The sequence below is a fragment of the Crassostrea angulata genome, chromosome 6, assembly GCF_025612915.1.
Source record: "Crassostrea angulata isolate pt1a10 chromosome 6, ASM2561291v2, whole genome shotgun sequence".
Lineage (NCBI taxonomy): Eukaryota > Metazoa > Mollusca > Bivalvia > Ostreida > Ostreidae > Magallana > Magallana angulata.
In genome coordinates this window covers 52,998,187-53,022,442 of record NC_069116.1, presented here as the reverse complement: position 1 = coordinate 53,022,442, position 24,256 = coordinate 52,998,187, and the positions used below count along the sequence as shown (strand labels likewise).

The 24,256-nt window shown below is 32.2% G+C and overlaps 1 protein-coding gene across 1 annotated transcript; it reads right to left on the bottom strand.

The window, feature by feature from the left end:
• Window positions 1–4,468: 4,468 nt before the first annotated feature.
• LOC128188863 (sodium- and chloride-dependent taurine transporter-like) lies at window positions 4,469–24,254 on the bottom strand. The gene is made up of 15 exons (XM_052860160.1): window positions 24,180–24,254; window positions 18,929–19,124; window positions 18,227–18,358; window positions 17,574–17,718; window positions 15,752–15,952; window positions 15,239–15,371; window positions 10,993–11,127; window positions 10,663–10,766; window positions 10,393–10,517; window positions 10,122–10,234; window positions 9,804–9,941; window positions 7,222–7,324; window positions 5,435–5,535; window positions 5,179–5,349; window positions 4,469–4,682 (listed from the first exon to the last, which is right to left on the bottom strand). Exons 2-15 carry the CDS (start codon window positions 19,104–19,106, stop codon window positions 4,587–4,589), a joined length of 1,875 nt encoding a protein of 624 aa, XP_052716120.1. The 5' UTR covers window positions 19,107–19,124; window positions 24,180–24,254; the 3' UTR covers window positions 4,469–4,586.
• Window positions 24,255–24,256: the final 2 nt, after the last annotated feature.

The window sequence follows — 24,256 nt, the reverse complement described above, 5'->3', positions numbered from 1 at the left end:
ATGAGGTCATTAATGCTTATTTGAAAAGGATCAACCTAAATCTGAATTACACATTATCAACGACTGAAAAAAATATAGAAGATTTAACATTATCAAGAAACCTTTTGTTTTTTAATGGTTGTAAAAACAAATTCTGAAGTACTCTGAAGTTGACATTAAGAAGATGCTTGAGTTTCTGATAGACAACATCTATGTAGTTATTGGAAATCAAGTCTTCCAACAATCTGTTGGAATTCCTATGGGTACCGATTGTGCCCCATTGTTAGCAGACCTATTTTTGTATTCTTATGAAGCAAAATTGATTCAAAAACTTACACGTGAAAAAAATAAATCACTCGCTGTGACCTTCAACTCAATATTTGGGTATATCGACTATGTATTATCAATTAACAATTGTTATTCCCATTCTTAGGTCGACTCGATATGTCCCAGTGAACTTGAAATAAAAGATACCACAGAGTCTGCTTCATCTGTTTCATATTTGGATATTTTACTGGAAATGGACATTGATGGTAACCTAACAACAAAACTTTGTGATAAACGCGATGACTTCAATTTTTTTGTAGTCAACTTTCCTATCTATATTGCAATATACCTTCATCACCTTAATATGGTGTTTTTGTCTCTCAGTTAATTCGATACGCAAGGGCATGTTCTTTGTATGAATAGTTTCTAAGGCGAGGCAAGCTACTGACAAACAGGTTGATAAATCAGGACTGTCAACAGTCTCGTTTGAAGTCATCTTTTCGTAATTTTATGGTCGATACAACGACCTTGTCAGCAAATACAATCTTTCACTGGGTCGCATGCTGACTGACGTTTTTCATACTAATTGTTAAACCATAATTAATCACCTAATTGTCAATGGACTGACATATAAAACTCAACTCATAAAACGAAAAAAAAATCTTTTAAATGCAGTTTACATGTACGTAGACAAATGCAATTATAATAGTATACAAAATCTCAAAACATCCAAGTTTATGCTCCTTCCTGTCCAAAAGTGATATTTTAGTTGTATTCATATACATAGTTGACCCCCCCCCCCCAACCAATTTTCCATTAATTGTCTCCATTACATGAAGGATATGTTTAATTAATGTACATTTGATCTCCAAATTACATCTGCTATGATTACTACTTTTAAATTAAAAAAAAAATCAACATCTTTTTACCCTTTTATAGTACATGTATATATGCATCACAAATGTAGAACCATGTAAAGCTTTATCATTTTCCATGATATTCTTATTGGTGCTCACCTACCCTGATGTGTTTGATTTTTTTTACTTTAAGACAGGCATCGCACTTGTAGGTCTTACTGTTTTAGCGTGGTCTTTAAAAGGGGACTTAAAACTATGATATATATTAAGATATTCACTATATATTTAACCTTTGGACTGTTTAGGTTCTAAACAGTACTATTGTATATACATGTTTTTTGCTTGATGAGGTAGTATTTTTTATAACTACATTTCTTTTTGTGTATGTATTGTGCATACATGTATTTTGTTTTAGGAGTGTAGCATTGTTAGTTGGTTACATTCCTTTGTTTAGATATTCTTTGTCATTTATTTCCTCAATAAATGACCATTCTAATTCCTAAAAATGTGTTGTGTTAATGTGTCAACAAGTAACATGTCAAACGGAGCATCACCCTATCAGTTATCCATAAATATGTTTGTTAGCTTTCTTTTTCATGGAAACAAGAAATCACATGCAGGACAGCATGTCTATTTATGAATAAAAATGCTACAATCATCCACTACAACCAAAAAGGAGTAATTCTTAGCATCAGTGATGATTATTTTAAATATGTGTGAGAATTGAATCAAGGAAGTTTCACAATATTAGGTCAAATATTTCAAATTATTGCTTTTTGTGAAAATCAAAAGATAGGGGGAGGATACATTTAAGGGTATTTCTAATTCATTTGATCCTTTTATCATGGTAATATCATGTAGATGTATGAAGCATTTGAATAAGGTTTCTTATTAAAGGAGGTAGAGCAACAATTAACCTAAGGTAAGTAAATGTGTTTTATAGAAGGAAAGTCCTATGAATCTATAATAAATAGGGGAGAGTGGAAATAGTGGGTTCACTTAAGTGGCCATAATTTTCTTGAACCTCGATGGAATTGGCAATATGAGGCATACTTTTTTCTCAGCATTACATACGCTTTCTCATTTTAAGACAAGATACCTTTTCATAGCTGTACAATGATTGGAGTTGCCAGTGGCGTAGCGTGACCCAAATATAAGTGTAGGCAAAAGGCTTCACTGACACACGAACCGCGAAAGGGGGTAGGTGCGGGAGGGGGTACCACCCTCCCGCGGGGGGGGGGGGGGGGGGGTTAGGGGGGCCTCCCCCTTGAAATTTTTTTAAAAGGGACGCAAAAAAACCACTTTTGAGAGTACATTGTTAGTTTCAACAAATTAGTTATGAGTGTTTTTATGGAACATTATGTAAATTATGTGTAGGCAATTGCCTTTTTGCCTTATAGTACGCTACGCCACTGGTTGCATAACACAAAATATACTTAAGAACAGTAGATAAGCAAATAAAAATGGACATACAAGCATAAATAACATTATAAAAATACTGTTGCTATTGTTGAAAATCATATTCATATTTGGAATGATAAAAATGATTCAATGCTATGGAGAGCCCAAGTCCAAGTGAAATTGTTTGTAAAACAAGAATGAAATGTACTTAAAAAGTTTTTTTTTTAAATTGTGTGTTAAAGTGTTTTTAAAGATGTTTGATTCAAAGGTTGTGCCTGTTTTATGTGGTCTGGAAGGTCATTCCACAAGTGCACGGCGACCCAGCTAAGCTGGCATTCTTCATATGTCTTCGTCCGAATTTCTGGAGGCACAAAGCGTGATGAAGCCTCAGGTAGCAGTGATCTGGCGAGCTTATATTCAAGTACATAGTATCAGGCCCTTGATATATAAGATGGAGCTACCCCGTGGGGCGATAGATAAACATGCCAGTATTTTGAACTGCGGGCGAAAGAACATGGTTAGACAATGGAGATCTGCCAGGAAAGGAGTTAAATGCCTACGTTTGTTCAAGTGCTGCAGTGTTTTGGACACGTTATATTCTCTCGAGTGTATATTTTGTCACTCAATATAGGAGGCAGTTCCCATAGTCCAATCTGGCAGTGATTACAGCGTTAACCATGGTTTTGCAGGTTTCTTTGTGAGGAAACGCCGTATACGCCCAATGCTGCATATCTGAACATGCCACGACTTGACAATCGAGAATACCTGTTGTCCATAATAAGCTGTTTAAAATGATACCTAGGTTCTTCACACAAGGTGTACTTTCAATGGTATTATCACCAACTTTAAGCTGAATTTTTGGTAGATGCTTCTGATGCTGCTTTGTGGTAAAGATTATCAACACAGTTTTATCTTGTTTTAGTTTTAGTAAATTTGATGTCATCCATGAGCATATGTCGTTAATGCACGCCTCCAGTTGAGAAAAATAGTTGTTCTGATTTTGCAGTTGCCTGATTTTCATTTAAAGACGTGTACCATCTGCATAGCAGAGATAAAAGGTTTGAGATGTTTACTCGTACGAACGATATACCATGCCGCTATAACAGAATTATAAATCATACGATTCAAAACCTCAGTAAAAAGCCGTTAGATTATTATCGAAGTAAACCGTGGAAACGATATAAATTAAGGCATCCATCAACTTATTTATTCATTCCATTTGTACAACTTTTGCATACGTATTTTACATACGTAACACATGCGTTTCATTTTTTGTATATTTTTAGTTTAAGACGATTTTTATTAGGTCAGGTGAAAAAGAAAATTCATTGAAACACTAATAACTTATAACAACAATAAACAATTTTCCTAACAAAATCACAATTAAGAAATAATCATTGAATGAAATCAAAAGAATGAATCTTCTAAACACTGCGATCTCACCCCTTTATAAACACCAAAATATAAATTTTCAAACAACAATTTTTCAATATTTAAGCTAAAGGTTCGAAGCATGGTCTGTACGGAAACATTTTAAAAGATTTTTTGTCTGGGGGACTCTCATTATAAACATATCAATCAAATAAAATTGCATGCTCCGCTGTTACGGCTTTTTAGGTCAATCTATTATTTGAAGAAGGAGGCGGAGCGTCAATCAACCGTAAAAATAGTATGCATGATTAACTATGGTGTGTTTGAAGTGTTTGCTAAGTGATAACAAAAAAAGCTATCTAAAACTACAGGGAAGGGGCAATTTTTTTTAACGTTTAGAGGATTCATTCTTTGATAGAATTATGTCGGCCGCCATTGTTATGTCTTTCATTGTTTGAGTTAAATAAATATTGTAGCTTATCAATGGGTTATATCACTTTCAGTTGCTCTTTGATGCCAACAAATAATGGACGGAGAAGGTTATTATAATAGCTACAGATTTAAAAAAAAAAAAAGCAAGGTTAAATTGCATATCAAGAAATAATGTCTTTCGCATTTATTGCCGTATGTTTTACATGTAGTATAAATGGTCTTAACACTCCGAATATTTTATGTGAGATATATGTATATAGTGACACATAGTGATTTTGATTAAATCTTCTGTAGTAATAAGGCACCATCTTTGTTCATCCACTTCTCACAAATCTGATCTTGTGTTAGCTTTGGTACAATCGCTTTTTTGAGTCGCTAAAATATAAGTGAGGGAAAATAAGGTCAAGATCTAGTAATTTATTTTAAATTCTTAATATATCATAATTAATTATATTAATTTTTATTAACAATACGGGTGTAAATAACGATTTTTCTCCGTGTTTACATAATATTTAAGCTCTGAAACACCTATTCGACCAAACTATAGCTATTAATTAATGTTCAAAGAGTTCATATCATAGATTTCTAAAGTGTTTTTTAAAGAATACTTTTTTTAAAATCGGTCTTAGATTGAAAATTCAAAACCAAAATATCAAATCGCTAATTTTGTTCAAGTATAAAAGTTTGCTATTGATGATATCAAGTTTTACAGCGATCGTGGTAATAATTTACATGTATATACATGTAATTTAAGATTCATAAAGGTCCTATTTTAGGGGGAAAAAAGTGTCATCCTTTTTAATAGTTTTTGAAACATCAAAACACTAAAATTATCATCATGAGAGCAAGAATCCAACTTAATGATACATACCTCTTTGATTGGACCTTTGAGTGATAAAAGTTTGCCCACCACGTAGAAAGGTATACAGCACATGGACACCAGGGCCAGCATCAGTCCGAATCCTTGAGCCCACGGAGGGTACTCGTACTCATTATTGTATTTCAAGGGTTTAAATCCAATCAGGTGAAACGCAAAAATGCCCTTAAAAACCCCACATAGATGATTTATGCATGAATTACTAAACAAGATATCAAATGAAGTAGATTATGTAATATTTTACACTTACTGTGCATACAAGAGGTGTGATGTATTTCCAACATATGTGGAACCATTTGTTGATTCTGTATCCTATCATGAGTTCTATGGCATCGTTAAACTTTTCTGACCCTACATATTGAAGAGAAAGAGCCTTGTTACATTGCACTAAGAAAGAAAGAAAGAAAGCAATACTCTGTAATTTACTGATCATTTTATGTTGCATGTAATTCTGCAAACAATCAGATATAAGTTTACTTGATATTATTGGAAATTATGTTTTAAAAGAACAGAAGTCCAGTACATGCAAGTACTTAAAATGATAAGAATAATTCCTCCTTGTGAAAATCATGTTCTCTGCGTAGTTTTTACCTTTCTTCAAGGTTTATACATAAATTAAATAAATATCAAATTTTATTTTTTATGAAAAAGGGGGGGGGGTATAATTTGTCACATCGCATTCTAGATCAGTTCGCGACGTTAGTATCAGTAAGATGGCCAAAGGCCCAAGGACCGATATTCGTCTAGGGCTGACACTTGATGTGATATAGAAAAGGGTATTTATGAATAAACGTATTTCAGTTTTAAAAATAACATACCAAACACTATAAAACCTGAGCAGTGTGCCATTACAAAAAAAAGAAAAAATAACAATCACAGAAAAAGTGATAAAATAAGAAATAAAGTATAGGTGTGCAGTTGTCGTGGTTTAATCAATATATGATATGACAATAAAACTTAAATGCGTTTCCCAGTAATTATAGTACAGAAATTTAAACACGAATACATTGAATAATTTTTAAACAAAAAAGTCCACATATGTTTAAAAATTCTTCAAAATCTCAAATCCAAATTTCGAAGTGGAAACCAGCAGAGGAACTCTGCAAAAAGACTGATAAGATTCAATATTATATATCCATCAGTTTTCCTCTCTTAAAACTGTTAAATTAACACAGTGTGATCCGATTTTGTGGATCAACACACTGTAGTTTTCCAAATCCATATCACCACTCTCTAAAACTGATGACGAAGTACAAAATAAATAATATCGGTATTTTTTGCGTTTCAAAAGTGTTCATTGAAAGATGGTTAAGATCAGTTAATTAAGAAATAAACAGAATGTTTGACGGTTCACTTAATATGAACCTGGTTGGCCACGTGATCAAATCCTTCGAAGCCAAAAGGGTTTCTTTGGCGATTTAATCACCATCCAAGTTCATTTTACGGTGAATTTTGTAGCATTGTTGTGTATTACTTATATTTATATGAGAGAGGCAAACCATTCATAATTATTAACATAACAGTGTTTTTATATTTTTATAATAATGCAAAGGAGAAGCGTGCGTGGAAATTATTGTGGCGTCATTAATTAGTTTTAAAAAAAAAATGAAATATATTGTGATTATACAATGCAACGTAAACAACGTACTAAAATTAATAAATAAATAATCTTCATCTAATACTGGGTGGGTAAAAATACGATTCTTTTCATAAGAGAAACGTAATCCAAAGGGTCGGATGACGTTATTGCTGTGATGATGATAAATGAAAAGCTCTGCAGAATTATTATATACTAGACTAGACTAGCCTCTCCCGAGACCCAGTTAGATTATTCAAACGAAGGAAAGTGTAGTGAAATTAATAGCATTATTGTAGGCTTATAGCTTTGTTATGTAAATGTCAATATTAAGGTGTGTCGATGTATCTATTTCGTAAATGTCCGATATGCAATGTCAACCCGTGCACGCACAGGTCAAAGTCTAGTTATATATTTTAAAAACCCATATTTATTATACAGTATGTAATAGCTATAATTACCAAATACCCATCCAATTACGATGCTTTCCCAGAAGCATACCCAGAGTACGACTACACCGCTGGCTGAATAGTAGTCATATAGCTGGAAGACGTACATTCCTCCCTACAAGATTGATTGATTAATCAATGAAAGATGTTGATTAAATGTAAACATTGAGACAAATCTTCATTGAGCCATTCCGACATGTACAAAAGGAGCATATTCGCAATTAATTAAAACAGCAGGTCTTGAATTGTATTATATCATTAAGTAATGATGAAGTCATTAATAAGGGGGTTTTTTTAAAATAAAAATAGACTTATAGTATGTCTCTTGTTGATTTTTTTAATGATTTTAGCATATTTTTAGTTTAATTTAGAATAAATGAGATCATCGGCTATTTTCCTGTAATATTCTAAGCATTAATTTGCATCGAATATGTTTCCGGCCTTTCAATTTCAACATGTGCTAATTATATCATTACACTCAAATATATATGTATACACATATGTTTCACTATTATTGTAGATGCTGTGGAGGCTGGAGGGTCGACAAATAAACCATCAAATTGGCCTTGAACTTTTAAATGCGATATTTTTGGTCATAAAGTATCATTAAGTAAAGAAAAAATGTAAATCTTTTAGCTTAAAATTTTGAACATTTTCCCATGTCTTTATACAGAGATCCCCGTTTAGAGGAGGTTGTTGGAGCTTAAAGGTCATATGAAACGATTTTTAACACTATGATTTTCTTTCATGAATATAAAACTTGGTATAAACAAATGTTAAAATACATGATGTAAGATTTTTTTGCCTTTGCATTACATAGAAATAACCGTGAAAACTGAGCACCTGAAAAAATTCTTGCCCGCTTATCGTTCTTGAATTTGTGGATTTATGACGTCACAAAGACCCACCGATGTAAACAATGCATTAAACCTAGTGTAATTTTACAGTAGTTTATCGATTAAATTTGAGTAATTTTTGCATATATGAACGTGTTTTTCTCTTCAAATGAGATCATTTGATTTCGTAGTAGCCTACAGATGACTTAGTTTTAATTGGTCGTTAATGAATAAATCTAATATCAGTTTCTCACAAAAGTAAAATCATGATGAAGATCCCATACTGGAGTGGAAATTTAACGAAAGAAATGCTCCAACATTTACAGCTGATTAATGAATTATCCTTATTCTTTTGAAATAGAAACATCATTTTCTTCTTCGGTACGTATAATGATTGAGCTACATTTAAAGGGAATTAAAGCAATTAAATTGATTTGATTTATCTTGTCACATAAAAAAGTATATAAGGCAGGCCAATGAAAATGTTTGAGGCATTGTGTACATAGTTTGTATTTAAGAGCTGCTATAAAATGCCGCAAAATTATTCTTAAATTTTATTTCGAAATAATATAAATTTCTGACTTATTGATATATACATGTAGCAATATCTTTAGAAAATAATTTGTGTACACGTGTATTAACGTTTTATTAAATTAGATCGCGGAAATATGGCATTTAAGGATTTAGAAATGTATCGGTAAAATAAATCGGTTGTTTGATAAAAATAGTTGTGAACGAATGTGAAGATAATCAACAGATTTTATTAAGAACAAGCATCAATAATGATAAAAAAAAAAAAAACCGAAAGAAAACATTGCGGAAGAAAGTGAGATAAAAGGGATCTGTGAGCAAACACCTCATATACACGTTTTAAAATCAAAACACGGCACATTCAAGTACACGTTTCAAAAACAAAACATTTGAAGAAATTTCTCTTAGACTAAAAATAATTAAATGGTAACATATTTGTGAATTTGAAAGTGAAACACAAACAATATAATCGTGAAGCGAATGAGGCACAATGAGGCCTACAAGTTGTTTAGAAAAAAAATCTTAATGAATTGCATGAACGTGCAAATGGGAAAAAACGATCAGACTTATTTTTGAATTTGTCAATTTCATTAAAAAGATCAAAATAAAACATATAAATATGCTTATATTAAAATTATATTATACTTGCATGTGGATCTATGAAGAAAATCATTTATTCTCCCTGCAGTCTCGAAACTGAATATCATTATGTACACGCTATTACATGTAAATAAAAACGCACACGATTTCATTTCTTGAGAGAAAAAATACTGACGTGGTTGATTATTGTATAATTATACACGTTTTTATATTAAATAGTATTTTTTTTCTTTTAAAATGCTGCAAAATGACATGGATATTTGTATTCACAACATAGCTTTATGAGGCGATTGGGTCTTACTGACGTCATAAGCAAGGGAGGTAAGCCGCGTAAGTCAATGTTCCTTTTCCCGATTAAGTAATTTTGATCGACTGTGGCGCTCACATTTTGCATAAAATATCCAAAAAACAATGTCAGTCTTATTAAATAGGCACTTATGAACTCATTCCCGTATATAACTCAATATGGTCAGGATATTGTTTCATATGACCTGTTGCGACCACTTAGCACTCGTTATAGACAATCCTATCACATAAGTTCAAATTATGTAGGTATTAATACATTTCTTAATGCTGGTTATTTTGTCACCCCGTTTAAATTGTTAATAAAAAAATATGTATACTTACCCTGGACACCATTGAAAGACCCATAACAAACCATAAACAACACAAAACCACCGTCAGAATCATTCTTCCTTTAGTCTTATACAGTTGTCGAGGAAACAAGTCGCTTATATGTGCTACCACAGATTCTACCATCACAAACTAAAACAATTTCATCGAAATTAGAGCTATTCATATACTAATACATAAATGTATTCGTATTATATGTAACATATACATATATATTACATTGTTCAATTTAAATGTACAGATGACAAAAATTAAGAAAGTATTCAGTTGTTTGAAATCTTCCTCATTGTATATCAATATCCTAAACATTACCTCACTGTCAATTCCAATAAGAATTAGCATCATAAAAAACAGAAAACCCCACAATTGTGGAAGAGGCATCATGGTGACTGCCTTGGGGTACACGATGAAAACCAATCCGGGACCTAGATTAGAAAATGAACAATTTGGTTTGGTTATAACTCGAAGTGTAGTAAGACATTTTCTCATAACAATTTTCCAACACAAATAGTTTCATGTACAAATAGTTTAGATCGGATATATTTAGTAGTTTTTGTAATTTAAAGTTGTCATTGTTTGTTACCTGATTCGGCGACTTGGTGTATATCTACATTCTGTTCTTGAGCCATAAACCCAAGAACAGAAAACACTGCAAAACCACTGAGGAAACTGGTACCACAATTAATTCCGGCAACAATCAACGTATGCCTGCAATATTCAGAATAGGGGCAATCAGGTTTTTCAATAAGCCGCAAAACTATGATTACAAATACCTTGGCCTTGAGACATCTAACGTTTAGAAATTTATCTAAGATAACCTGGGATATTTTTAAAGAAGATATAATGCACTGACTTGTAGAAATCTGTATTAAAAGTGTTGTAGCTTCCAAGGCTGGTCATGGCTCCCAAGGCGAGAGCTGTCGAAAAGAACACCTGTGTCCCTCCGTCGATCCACACCTGTAAAAGGGCAATGTATTTAACAAACATAAATACAACAATTTGTTTTCTTGAAAACAACTCATGGAGGTTTCATGTATTAGTTTGTTTAAACCAATTGCTTTAATATTAATAACTATAAAACGCTCCTGTTTTATTTTTTCAACCTCTTACATCAATTTAAGTAAAATAATTGAAATTTTAATACTTTTAAGTAGTGACTGACAGACCGATCACAATTAATCACCTGAGCGTCCTGTAAACGGCTAAAGTCGGGAGACAGGAAGTACTTAATTCCGTTTCCGGCTCCTGGTAAAGTCACACCACGTACCAGTAATGTGATAAGGATAACGTAAGGAAAGGTAGCCGTAAAGTACACCACCTAGCAACACAGAATCTGCATCACAAACAAATAGACAGTTTGTTGATTTAGATGTTGGTTTATTTACCATTGAATCCTCAAAGACACTACAGCTTTGACAAGCTACACGAATAGCCTGTTCTATGTACATTGAAAGTATTGAATGAAACAATATGCATATGAATGTTATTCTTTTCCATAACATAAACTTTTTACAAGCATATACTTGTACATGTATGTTTTCGATGAGATATTACTGACACATACCAAAACGTAAACCAGATATATATGTTAAATAAAATTAACACCCTGGTTATGTGATGTTAATAAATAGTCGACCGGCTGGCTAAAAATACGTTTTAAAATGTGTTCTAACAAAGTAAATAATAGAGCGCTAAATTCGCACATATCAAATATCACTTTGAGCCTGCATGGTAAATGAAAACAATATGCATGTATTCATATTTTCTTTTCTCTCATGAAATTTGACAGATTCGTTGAGCACTTTAATCATAGAATATTTACCCTTGGCTGTTGATTCATAAAATTTACCATTTTAACCATATCTAGCTGAAATAAACTATGAAAATTTTAGCGATGTAATTATTGTCATATTTTTGTAAATGAGTATTAATTAATGACAACCCTAGTCATTTGATTTTATCTAAAGGCATTTTCATATAAAAAACAAAATACAACTGACTCGGATTCTAATATTAGGCCAGCGTTGCGCCCCCCCCCCCTTTTTTTAAATGTTGAATAACACACCTGGAGAAAGTCATTCATATTAACAGTAAATTATTTGATTATGAAAGATATAATGATAAAATATACTGTACAAATGTAAAAATTAAAAAAATTAAAAAAAAGAAAAGCGAAAATTTTGCATTTTGATAATAAAAATGAATATCTAAAAAAAATTCGAACTCATGATGTACGGATCACAAGCCCGACACTTTTTCCACTCCGCTAAAGTTACGTGTAGCCGTCGATAAAGTCCTTTTAATAAAACGAAATGTCGTTTCGATCAGAGGTCAACCAGTTTGTGATGATGTGCCATTCCAACTTATTACTAAAACCGATTTGGTTTGACTTTACCGATCGCGTCGTGTTCAACTCTTTCAGCTACGTCATACATAAACAATACCCGCACCTTAACCACAATTTTTTTATTGGTGGATTCAGCTTACCGCTGATTGGCTGCTGGTTAACTAAGACTAAATTATGCACGGACAGAACAACAACATATCAGAGAATGAAAAATTCACATGGGTACTCGTGACTGTCGAAATTGGGCTATTTTTCGAAAGTGTACACTTGTGATAAAACAATACATACGGTACATAACATATATAGCTGTAGCTCTATGTATAAATTTTGGGTTAGAAAATATAAAGCTCAGTGCATACAATACTTACATGTACAAAAAACTTTACGGCAATTTGCCGCATATAAAAATAACGTTTTTTTGAAAAAAATAATAATTCTTCATTTAGTTTACTACTGTTAATAATTGTATTTTACTTGCCCCAAACTTTCTCCTATTAAACAACCTTCTTCCGTACTCGGAAGGCGGATCAAGAACTGTATTTTTTATGTATGTAAACAAACCATTGTTCATGTATGGAGCTGGTGATCGGCGGTTCAGAGACAGGTAAAATAAAGAAATCTGCAGTAAATGGTTTGTGGATATTTTAGTATATATATAATATATTACACCGAAAGTGATAGGGCAACAGAAGAGAAACGAATCGGACACTTGTCTAATGAAGACGCACATGTACAAACCCCCTTGCACTCTCCACTTCCGTCTCGTTCTTTCACACCATCGTTCAATTCTTTTATTGACTGTCGATTGCCGATCGAAAGGTGTAGAAATCGAGGAATTCATATCTATCACTTCGACTGGCAAGTTAGTAGGTAATACATGTGCATATTACACATTTACGGTATTTACATGAATTGAACGCTTAGCACATGCAACTTCTAAATATTATATTTTTTATAACGCCGTACTCTGGACCGTAGCTTGAGTTGAGGCTATGGTTTAACGCCCGTTTACAGAGACAGAGAGAGAGAGAAAGTTTTGCACAGAATTTAAACATAGGGGATAGTCGATTTTGAATGAATAATATTGGGGGGAAATGAACTGTTCTGAGAAATCCTTCAGCTCTGGCATTGCATAAGCATGTACTGATAACTCCGCCTAACTCAACCAATCATAAAGTTTTCACAACGGCGGCGTGTATAATTTATGCATGACGTAGCGTGACGCTATAGGAAAAGTCAAACCAAATCGGTTTTGATAATAAATACGAACTAGACTTGGACCCGTGCCATGCGTGCGTTGCATATGATATTGGACATTTACGGTATAGATACATCAACACACCGTATTGTTGACATTTACATAACCAAGCTTTAAACCTGCAATAATGCTTTTAATTTCATTACACTCTGCTTAAATAAGTTAGAATAATCTAACTGTGTCTCGCCACAGTTAAAATGCCTCACATATACCCGTAATGTAGCAAACAATTGCAGAATCGCTCCGAAACGATTTTAGAGAAAATTAAGGAAGCTACATTGAAAAAAATATTTAAATTATTCATCTCAAACCATTTTGAGGCTGATGATATCTTTCATCTAAAAATTTGATTCATATTTATGAAAAATTCGACACTTTTTCACCAACGTTTTTTACTTGCTTCGAATTTACACACCATGTTGACATTCGAAACTCTCGGGATTTTTCATATTAGAGTTATTCCCCGTATTTCCTTATATGACAAAAATTCAATGACAATTTACATGTATTTGAATTTATCCATGCAAATGTGATATTGTGGAAACATAAACTAAAGAGCCTCCCGTGATTTAACGTGAATGTAATGCGCATGCGCAAGATTTTAAAATCCAAAAAATCCAGATAATTTCTGGATTTTTTAAAGGCATTTTCGTTGATTATTAATTAGCGAAGCTTGATCGAGAAAAAATAAAAACAAACTAAGCTTTGACCCGTGCGTGCAAGGGTTTACATTGCATATTATATAGGACATTTACGAAATAGATACATCGACACATTGTATTGATGACATTTACATAACCAAGCTTTAAGCCTACAATAATGCTATAAATTTCACTTCACTCTGTTTTGTTAGAATTATTATAATCTAACTGTGTCTCGGGATAGGCTTTCACCACGGTTGATATGCCTCCCATATACCCGTAATCAGAGACATATAAAAGATGTATAACACGTATCTATGTCTCTGCCGTAATGTAGGCCCTGCAGAAAATTGCAGATCGAATCGCTCCGAAAAGATTTTGGAGAACATTCATGATGCAGTTGCATTGAATTAAACGTAAAATTATTCATAACAAACCATTTTCAGGCTGCAAATACCTTTCATTTAAAAATTTAATTCTATTCTTAAAGAATTCAACACTTTTTCACCAGCGTTTTTTGCTCGCTTCAAATTCACACCCCATTTTGACAATCGAAACTTCAGGTATTTTTCATAGTAAATGCACTGTGTTCGAGTTATCTCCCGTATTTTCTTTGCTGAACAGCTAGAATCAATAGCATATTTCCAATGAAAATTAACACGTATTTGCATTATCGTTTCTGAGGTTATCCATGCAGATGTGGTATTTTGGAAACATAAACTAAAGAGCATACTGTGCTTTACCGTGAATGTAATGCACATGCACAAGATTGTAAAATCCAAAAAACCCAGATGATTTCCGGAATTCTTTCAGGAAATTTCGTTAATTATTAATTAGGGAAGCTTGATTGAGAAAAAAACAAAACAAATTGGTAATCTTCAAGTTACAATGATGTTTAAGATATATAAAACAAAAGACAGTACTCTTCCGATTTATCGGTATTAAAGCCCAAAAATTCGAGTCTTATTATTTTAATATAGTAGTATAGATTGGTAATCTTCAAGTACCAATGATGTTAAAAGTATATAAAACAAAAGACATTACTCTTCCGATTTCTCGGTATTAAGACCAAAAATTCGAGTCTATTATTTTAATATAGTAGTATAGATATGGATTACGAAACATCTGTGGATGTGCATAGTAAACTCTATGATAAAAAAAAAGAAAGATTTCTATGACAAACCTTTCCACTCCATTTGACACCCCTCCAGATACAGAAATAGACAACTATCCACATCACCAACAGACAGACAGCCAGGTGAGGCACAACACCACCACCATTTTCTATGGAATCCGAGATTTGGATAACATGGTTTCTTATTTTAAAAAAAATCGAGGAATTCGATTTGAGACATTAAGTTTAATACCACAAAGGTCATGTCAAAAATTAAATGCGTTATCGTTACTATCGTAAAATAAAAAAAATTTAAAAGTTAACATTTGAGAAATTCGGTTTATAAAAAAAAAATAATAATTGTCCAAGAGACTTTAATCCCCCCCCCCCCCCCCCCCCCGGGAGCATGATTCAAAGATTCACAGAATGACAATTTAGTATTTATAGAATATGCAAAATAACCTTACGTACGAGACGTTTCTCTTTATTTATCAATATATGCAAAATATATTCACTTGACATTAGTGTTTATATCATCAACAAAAAATATCGGGAAATTATCATCTTTTAATGAGCACTCACTGCCAAAACTCGACGGCCGGGTCTACAGCAGTTACGTTACTCAAGGAACAGTTTGTGTCGGTTGTGTTAATCAGGTTGCTGTACAGAGTTCCATTAATCAAGCTCTTATTTTCCCATGTTTGTCCATTGCTGATTGAAGAATTGTATGTACTTCCGGATGTACAGAGGCGTCTCTGTAATTCTTCATTGGAAGATGCACATCTGTAAATCATACTTAAAGATTATCTATAAAAGCATAAGTATAAACGTCTACCAAATTTTTGCCAAAATTGATTGATTTGCTTACTTTAGGGCAAAATGAATTGAATATAGATGTAATCTTTCAATCATCTTTTAAGCTGCTGAACAGCTGAAGTTTCTCATTTTAAAGGGACCTGAACACAATTTTAACTCAAAATTTCCAAATTTTACTTTTCCATTTTGTTATGTCTAGAAAGGTTAATATTGGTATTTTTCATAATTCCTCAAATTTTGAAAGTCCAATATCGAGTTAAAAGCAACTTCTCGGGTTTGTAAACAAAGCTCGGGTCCTGTAATTGAATTTCAATCAAATCTTTCCTTTGTTGATTTTTATGAACCCATTGAATTAATCAATATTGTTTTTCATGCACTATTTCAAACAAGTGATACCCTTACTTTACATTATTTGTAAACAAATACACGAACAAGACTATAGCTTTGTTTTAAAAAGGAACTAAACAAAAACAGTGATTTTTTTAAAATTTGTAATCCTGGATAAGTTCTTTCACACATTCTAATAGATATAATCCGCTTTAGATTATATACATAGATATTTTCGTACTTTCGAACACAATTGAAACCCTAACTTTGCTGACAAAATTAAACTATATGAAACGCTATTGGTTTTCCAGGTTACAAAAAATAAGTTTCTTAATGGAGTGATTGACTTCGGCAATCAAAATAAATATGACCACACTTTAAACGTGTACACTTTCGCATTTCATTGATTAGGAGCATAAAAAAAAAGAATTTGCCAAGGTATTTTCTCCATGATAAAATAATATAATATAGATATAAGTAATGTTTCAAGTATGTTTACGTAAAAATTTTACTTTCTCGTTTTAGAATAAATAAGCCCCATGCATGCTTTTCCATGTTTCCATGTTTGCAGTTAGTTATCTGACTTAAGTCATAACATGAATTTTTAAAACTGTGTGATATACTATACTCTGTCCCAAGATTTTTTGGATTCACGTTTGGCTTAATTGTTTGATATTTATAAATACCTCAGGATCCAAACGATGTTCATTCAAAAGTATGAAAAATTTCCAAGATTTCTCAGTCAAAACGCCCCTGTTAGCTTATCAGGTTTCAATACAATGCTAAAAAATGTGATGTCTACGGAGATTTTGCATTGCAGCAAGCCCGGATGATAACATTGAAATATTGCGCGATGTATTCCGAGTGTATTCCGAATGGAGAAAAGATGTAAACATTCCCCATTATAAATCTCCGTAAGGAATCTAATTTCGTTCCTGTGAATTTTTCCGAGTGAAAGATGATAATGTGTCAATGAAATTATCTTGGAAAATATCCCTTTCAACTATTTCAATTGCACTTCTTTCACAGGTAAGTGTATTTTTATTAAAAATCGTCCAAACGTGAATCCAAAATATCTTGGGACAGAGTATAGATATATAGCTTAAGATTACCACTCCTTATATTCTCTGTTCGATGTACAATCCAATGGCTAACATGTATCTGAATTCCTTATCTACACAATCCAAAATGTTTTATCATTGAAATTGTAAACAAGGTATATTATCAAACTGAACTGATTTTAAAACAATGGTGAGAATACCTGTCTGTGTTCCAGGCATTGAGACAGGAACCCCACGGTATCTCCTTCGCCACACTGGCGTACATGTAGTATAGACCCCAGGCAAGAATCACTATATAGTATGTACTGCACAGGAAAGATATCAGAAGAGTGGAGATGCCGATACCTGTCGTAAAAAAAATAATCATTCCTGGAAGCTTTGTAAACAATACATGTACTATCCATACAAATTTTTATTGCTATTCGTTGTTGTGGTTTGGTGTTTATTACATGCTTTGCTATAAGCCTTCGATCACCCCTAAACCGTGGCTGTCAAATATAAATGGGATTTGCCACAGTTCTTACTTAAAGGAAAATTTTATGTTCAAATATAAACTCGATTTAACAAACAGCAACCATTTCATCATAGGTTTTTAAAATGTAATTGACAGAGATATTTGTATACATATTTTATAATTGTGAACACAAGTTTTATATAAAGATTTGTGCTGCTTAATAACTAATATCAGATTCCCTCTAATTTAATTTTGAAGACCCTTTGGCATTGGGACCTTGTCACAGTTGCTGCTAAAGACATTTCCACACGAGTTAATTAGAATAATGATTATTATTATATTTTCAATGGCGTAAACAAGCACAATAAAAGACACACGTTGTTCAACAAAAAGACGAACCTTGAAACAAAGGGCAGATAATCCAGGACTTCAGTCCTCCCCTGCACATGTACTGACCCAGACCAATCTCTAGTAACAGAATGGGCAGTGCTCCACAGAACACCATGATAAAGTATGGAATCAAAAACGCTCCTGAAATATATTAAATAGGAAGAAAAGTTGCGTCTTGAACAATAAACTGAAGTATATAAAGGCACACTCTGGTGAGCATTTCTGTACAATATTCTATATCTTTTATCTGATTACCCTTTACGATTTGATTCAATCATCTTCAAAGAGAAGTACCAAAATAGAGGAAATATCAATGGTTGTTAATAATTATGTCGCAGATCAAGTATATGTTAGATGAGTTATTCTAATCGTTTTTCAAATTTATTTTATTTATCTAATACTAAAATCGATGGGACCCTGTGATTTTACCATTTTGTCAACATAACTTATAAACTGAGTTTATTTTAACAATGACATTGTCAGTTCCCTTAAATCAAGTTACATGTAGCTAATTTGTAGGATCGACCCAGCTACCAGCTCGTTACAGACCTTTGTTTCAACAAAACAACACTATTGTATATACAAAACAAGTTACACCATGTATGAAAACTCGAAAAATCAATTATCTAACGCAAAAAAAAACTCACATCAAAGAAAACATGTTGTTGCTATAAAAAATCAAGATTTAAAGTATTGGGTTAAGTTACATACCTCCTCCGTTTTTGTAGCATAGATATGGAAATCTCCAGACATTGCCCAGGCCAATGGCAAAGCCGATACAGGCTAGAAGAAAATCAAGCTGACTAGACCATCGGGCGCGCTCCCACAGGCTTCCCGTCTTTAACTGTTCGATTTCCACTGAGGTCTTCAATCTCTTTTTCTCATCCATGGTGGACACTGGTGAGAGCTGCAATGTTTGCATACAAGTAAAGTTTTGAAACTTTTATGTTGTATCATTACATTAATGGAACAAATCTTTTTCAAAAGGACGATATCTATCTAACTGACGTTCAAAAACCGAGTAAATGAAAGGAACCTTCAAGTTTGAGAAATATTAGATTTGAATCCTTTTTTTCAGAATGCTTGGTAACTCAAACGTGTTTACTTAGGGTGAATCAGAGCTTAGTTTCTAGGTAAAACAATGAGAAATTGTGTTATTAACGGTAATTCTTAATTAAATATGAAGAAAGTCATTCAGTGTATAACATTTGAGTTTTTTTTAATGTCTGTGAGTGAAATGTATAATTATTCTTTATATTTGGCCTAATTACTTTTAATATAAATTCGCATCGAATGTCTAGCAAATGTTTGAATCTATCATGCATTTAATTCAGTTTAATTTAATAAGTATTCTATTCAAGTATATAAGAATATATGCATTGGAGCGAACAGCATCCACAATGCCTATATATGCTCTCTCCTACAGTCAACGTGTAATTCATTTCAATTATGTATGATAGTTGATGATATGAATAGCATTAGAATGAGGTACAGAACAAGGAAAAAACTAGAAAAAATGAAAATGGGGAAAATAATAATAATTTTAAAAAATAACAGTAATCAAATAATGATAATAATGTAAACAGATTAATTACAAGAGAAAAAAATCCTGTTAAGTAGAAGAAAAATGAAAATATTAACAATAAAACATGTTGTTATACTTTCATGTTAAATACTGAAATCTGATTGGTTAAGACGCAGTTAATAATATTTACTATTACCCTCAGCGTTAGCAACGCACTTGGCAACGGGTAACATTAAAAAATGTTACATGCGCGAAAATTATGCGCGTACGGTTCGCTGTAGAATTCACGTTATTCCTATATAAAAGCAGTAAAATTTTCTTAAAAATTTTAAAAAAGACATTCAGTATAACAAAATAAATAGTGCCTGTTTGGGAGGATAACAGTTGAAATTGACACCCCTCGAAAACCATTGTCAACCTCCGCTTCGCGTCGGTTGACAATGGTTTTCTCGGGGTGTCAATTTCAACTGTTACCCTCCCAAACAGGCACTATTTATATAATAGTCGACATATGAAAAGCTTGTGGAAGAAAAACAAATAAACAAATAAAGAAAAGAAGACTGGGAATGATGAAAAGTAATAATAATATTTAAAAAAATAATAATAATGATTATAATAAAATAATTATAATATACTGTAAAAAGAAAAATCAAAGTTACCCATTTCGATACAATTTGCATAAACAGTGTCTGAATGTTTACATGGCTAATTTGAACTTTTTTGTAGTTTTGATATAAGAATGGATTTTGTCAAATAGCAGTCAGTTATTTTGTAATGTTATTTTATCACTTCCAAAAAGTAGATGCTTATTTGTTTTAGGTATGATATTGTCATCCATATACTTATATAGTGACTGCCATTGTGGGGCATAAAATGAACAATATAAAAAGAAGTGTTTAGAGTCTTCCACATCTAACAGACACTTCTGACATCAATGATCAATGAGTGATGAATCAATGAGGTGATGTGACAAGAGATCAGCATATCTAAGTTACTACTGTTATTTCTCAATTGACAATGCCAAAATAATATTTTCTAATCTTTTACTATGATAATTAAATTTATATTTTTTTGCATTTTTAGTTTTTTTAACTATTAATATTTCAAGGCTGTTCTTAAATGCGTTTTTATTGTTTGCTATTGTGTTTTTGACTAGCATGGAAGGGTAAAGCACTGTAATCATTACATTCATAAAGTAATGTGGTGTATTACTACAAAGTGTATCACAAACCCAGACGACGAGGTTTAGCTGTCATAGTTAGCTAAATCTGAAAATAGTCGAGGAAAAGCAATCCTGTGAGAATGTACAATTTGAGCACTTCGGATGTGTCGTGTACTCACGAAATCATAAATTCAGAATGTCTGTAGTACATAGACCCCCATCATAAAGCGTGTCCAGTTTCACTGAGAAGTTTTCTCAACATTTAGCAACATTAGTTGTAACATTAGAAGAACTTTTCTTCACAGGCGATTTCAACATCAATGTCGACAATCTGAACATCGCGGAAGTTCCTAAACAATCTTGACGAGTTTGGTTCAAAACAACATGTTATTGACACAACCTACAACAAGCATCAAATACTGGATTTGCTAATTACCAGAAAGTCTAACACCATCCTGTTGTCTAAGCCGATAGTGACGGATCCTTATTATGATTATACACTTAAAAAGAGGCCAAATGCCTACAACGTATGTTTAGCATATAAAAATGAAAAACAAAAATAGAAAATAAACTTTATGAAACAGATGAATAATGAACAATGACAAGCAATTTATTGGTTACAAATCTCAGTAATAAAATTCTTTCCAAGATAATAGAGCTGTTTATGGGTGGGGCAGGTCTATGGGTATATGCAGTTTCTGCAGCGCTCGCCCCAACGGTCATACCGTAAGACATATTACAAATATTAATTCTGTTTTGATATCTTCTCGACTATGTTTATAAACATCTGACTATTTGTATCTATGTTTATTCTGTATATTGCTTCCTTTTGTACCCAAACAATTTTTGTTTGCATAAACTATATAACTAAACTCGAACTTGAACTTTGTCCACAAGCTATGTCTGCGTAAATATTGCTTTCCTAAAAATAATTTAATCGCATAAAAAACTGACTCTTTAAAGACATTAAAAAAGCAATTAAATTAGAAAAGTCAATCATGTGTAAACTACATTGATTCGACCTCAAGGTAAAACCTAGATATTGGTGATGGTTGATGTATACTATAAATTACCTTTGGAAAACTCATTTGAAAGCTTCATATTTTATTAAAATATGAAGATTTGCAATGAATAGTCATGCTGATTTTTTTTTAAATAGCGGCCGATAAATAGCGAAGTTTGAGTTGCAGTATAAGAAATTCTTAACATGCTAGAATATTTCACCAAGATTAATATTCTTATATTCTCTCCAGATAAGAAAAACATCAACTGTAAAGCGCAAACAGGTACTTTATCGGATAATTTTATATTGGATTTGAACTAACACTTCCAAAGTATTTAAATATCCGGAGGGAAATCTATCTGTTTGAATCAAATTTCTGTGGGAAATACTTTATCCTCTATGAAATACAATTCATCGAATTTTATAGAAAATCCTACAAGATATCTTGAAACAAAATGATTTATTCATTAAGATTTATTAGTTTCCTGTGGGAATTAGATTTTTGAAATTAAAATATATCATCTTTTTGGTGAGCCCCGCTTGAAAAACAAGTTGTAATGCAATAGATATAAATAGTTATCAATATTACTTGATATGAATGGATATTTTAAGCGTGTGAAATAATACAATCTTGGTACTGGCACAGTGTAAAATCCAATTTCTCATCGCTTTTAATAAACCTTTAATTAAAACACATCAGAAGATGTAAAAGAACAGTATATGCATCACCTAATTATCCTTGTCTTTTTATTTTCACTTTTATACATGTAACTGTTCTTAGTTTTAAAATTCCTCTAGATCTGTTCGGGTATGCTTTATTTGATTCAGATTCGTTTAATTTCATAACTAGCTCCGAAACAAAACAAGAGTTTTTATATGATATTTTATAGAAATTATTATTAACCGAAAAAGAGACTGGATTTGTTTTATAGAAATATTCAAATCAAGCAGAAAATAGTTACTTTGGAACATCTGTAGCATTTATTCATGGATTTATTGTATTAAGCACATTCTATTCCCTGTTGTCTATCTAAACATGGATGATCAGTTATGGTTCAACTCCAACCCAAAATCGATCACCGCTTGATAAACTCTATATTTGTGTAATTAAACGTGGTAGGCTGATATAAATTGTTCGTCAACAGATGCATGCTGGGATATAACATGTTTAAACCAAGCTTTGTTTGTCTATGTATAAGTGTAATACCAAATGTTTCTTAAATTTCGGTCAGATCACCAGTAGAGATGAAAAAGGGACAGGTGTACTCCACAATGACGAACGGTTACATAAATATTTAAAAATATGGACGGAAGTAGCAGAAAAAACAAAACATTCTTGAAAGAAGTGCTGTGTCACGACTTCGGATAATTTATGTTTAAAATATCATTATTACAGACAATATATATTTTGAAAGTTGTGTTAATTATTATTTGTGCAGCTTCATTCTGTCTACGTTCTCATCCTAATTTACTTGGGTGAATGGGTATAGAGTTCAGTCTAGGAATAATAGTTCTCCCTTTGATATTATCTTCTTCTATTCGGATATAAATATTTAAAACTAATTATCCTACCTGTCATATTTTACAGCAAAAAAGTATGCGCTATTGTGCAATGTTCTATCACTAGCATGTATAAATTTTTGTTCTTGTCATTTGGATAAACACTACTGTTGTCCATTTTTTGTGTGTCTGAATCGTTCCATACATCTAGTTTATCTCTAATAAAAGTATCAAAATGACTAGATTATATATTCGTGGACAAAGGTGTGATAATCCTTGAATCTACGAGCTGACAAAATTATTTGTCGCAAGTTCGATGAAATTAATTATACGATAGTTATTTCAGGGATCTTTTTAAGGTTAAGCGGACCTACATGTCAATATATCTAAAAAGATAATAAAAAAATATCACTTTCATTCAACAAAGAGGTCCGTGTCATCGAAAAATTATCGGAGACCAAATATAACGACCAAGGGTGTAGTAGATAATCATTAATAAGAATTTATGAAATAAAAAAAATTATTCCACGATGGTCCATATAAGGGATGCTAGTTAACTCAATAACATAATGTCAATTTTTATGCAAGAATATATAAAAATGTGAAGTGGTTTTTTTTTCAACTTGGATAAATGTCATTGCATTGAATCCAAATTAAGTTTAAAGCTATCAAAGTAATTCCCATTCAACTGAGTTTTTTGCTCAACAAATCTACTTTTACTTCTATTTTCCAATTCTTTTTCATTGATCAATATAGATGCTTAAAATCTTACCTTTCAAATGATGTAAAAGAGGATCTTTCGGTTATTTTCTCTTAAGTGTGATGAATTATGCAGACCGTGAAAGCTAA

Bases quoted from the DNA above. Each gene is read 5' to 3' on its own strand.
- LOC128188863 (XM_052860160.1), bottom strand. From the start codon at position 19,106: ATGGATGAGAAAAAGAGATTGAAGACCTCAGTGGAAATCGAACAGTTA. The intron at 18,359-18,928 runs GTATGTAACTTA...AATATATTTCAG, and splicing joins ATGCTACAAAAACGGAGGAG to GAGCGTTTTTGATTCCATAC. The intron at 10,767-10,992 runs GTGATTAATTGT...GCCCTTTTACAG, and splicing joins GCCGTTTACAGGACGCTCAG to GTGTGGATCGACGGAGGGAC.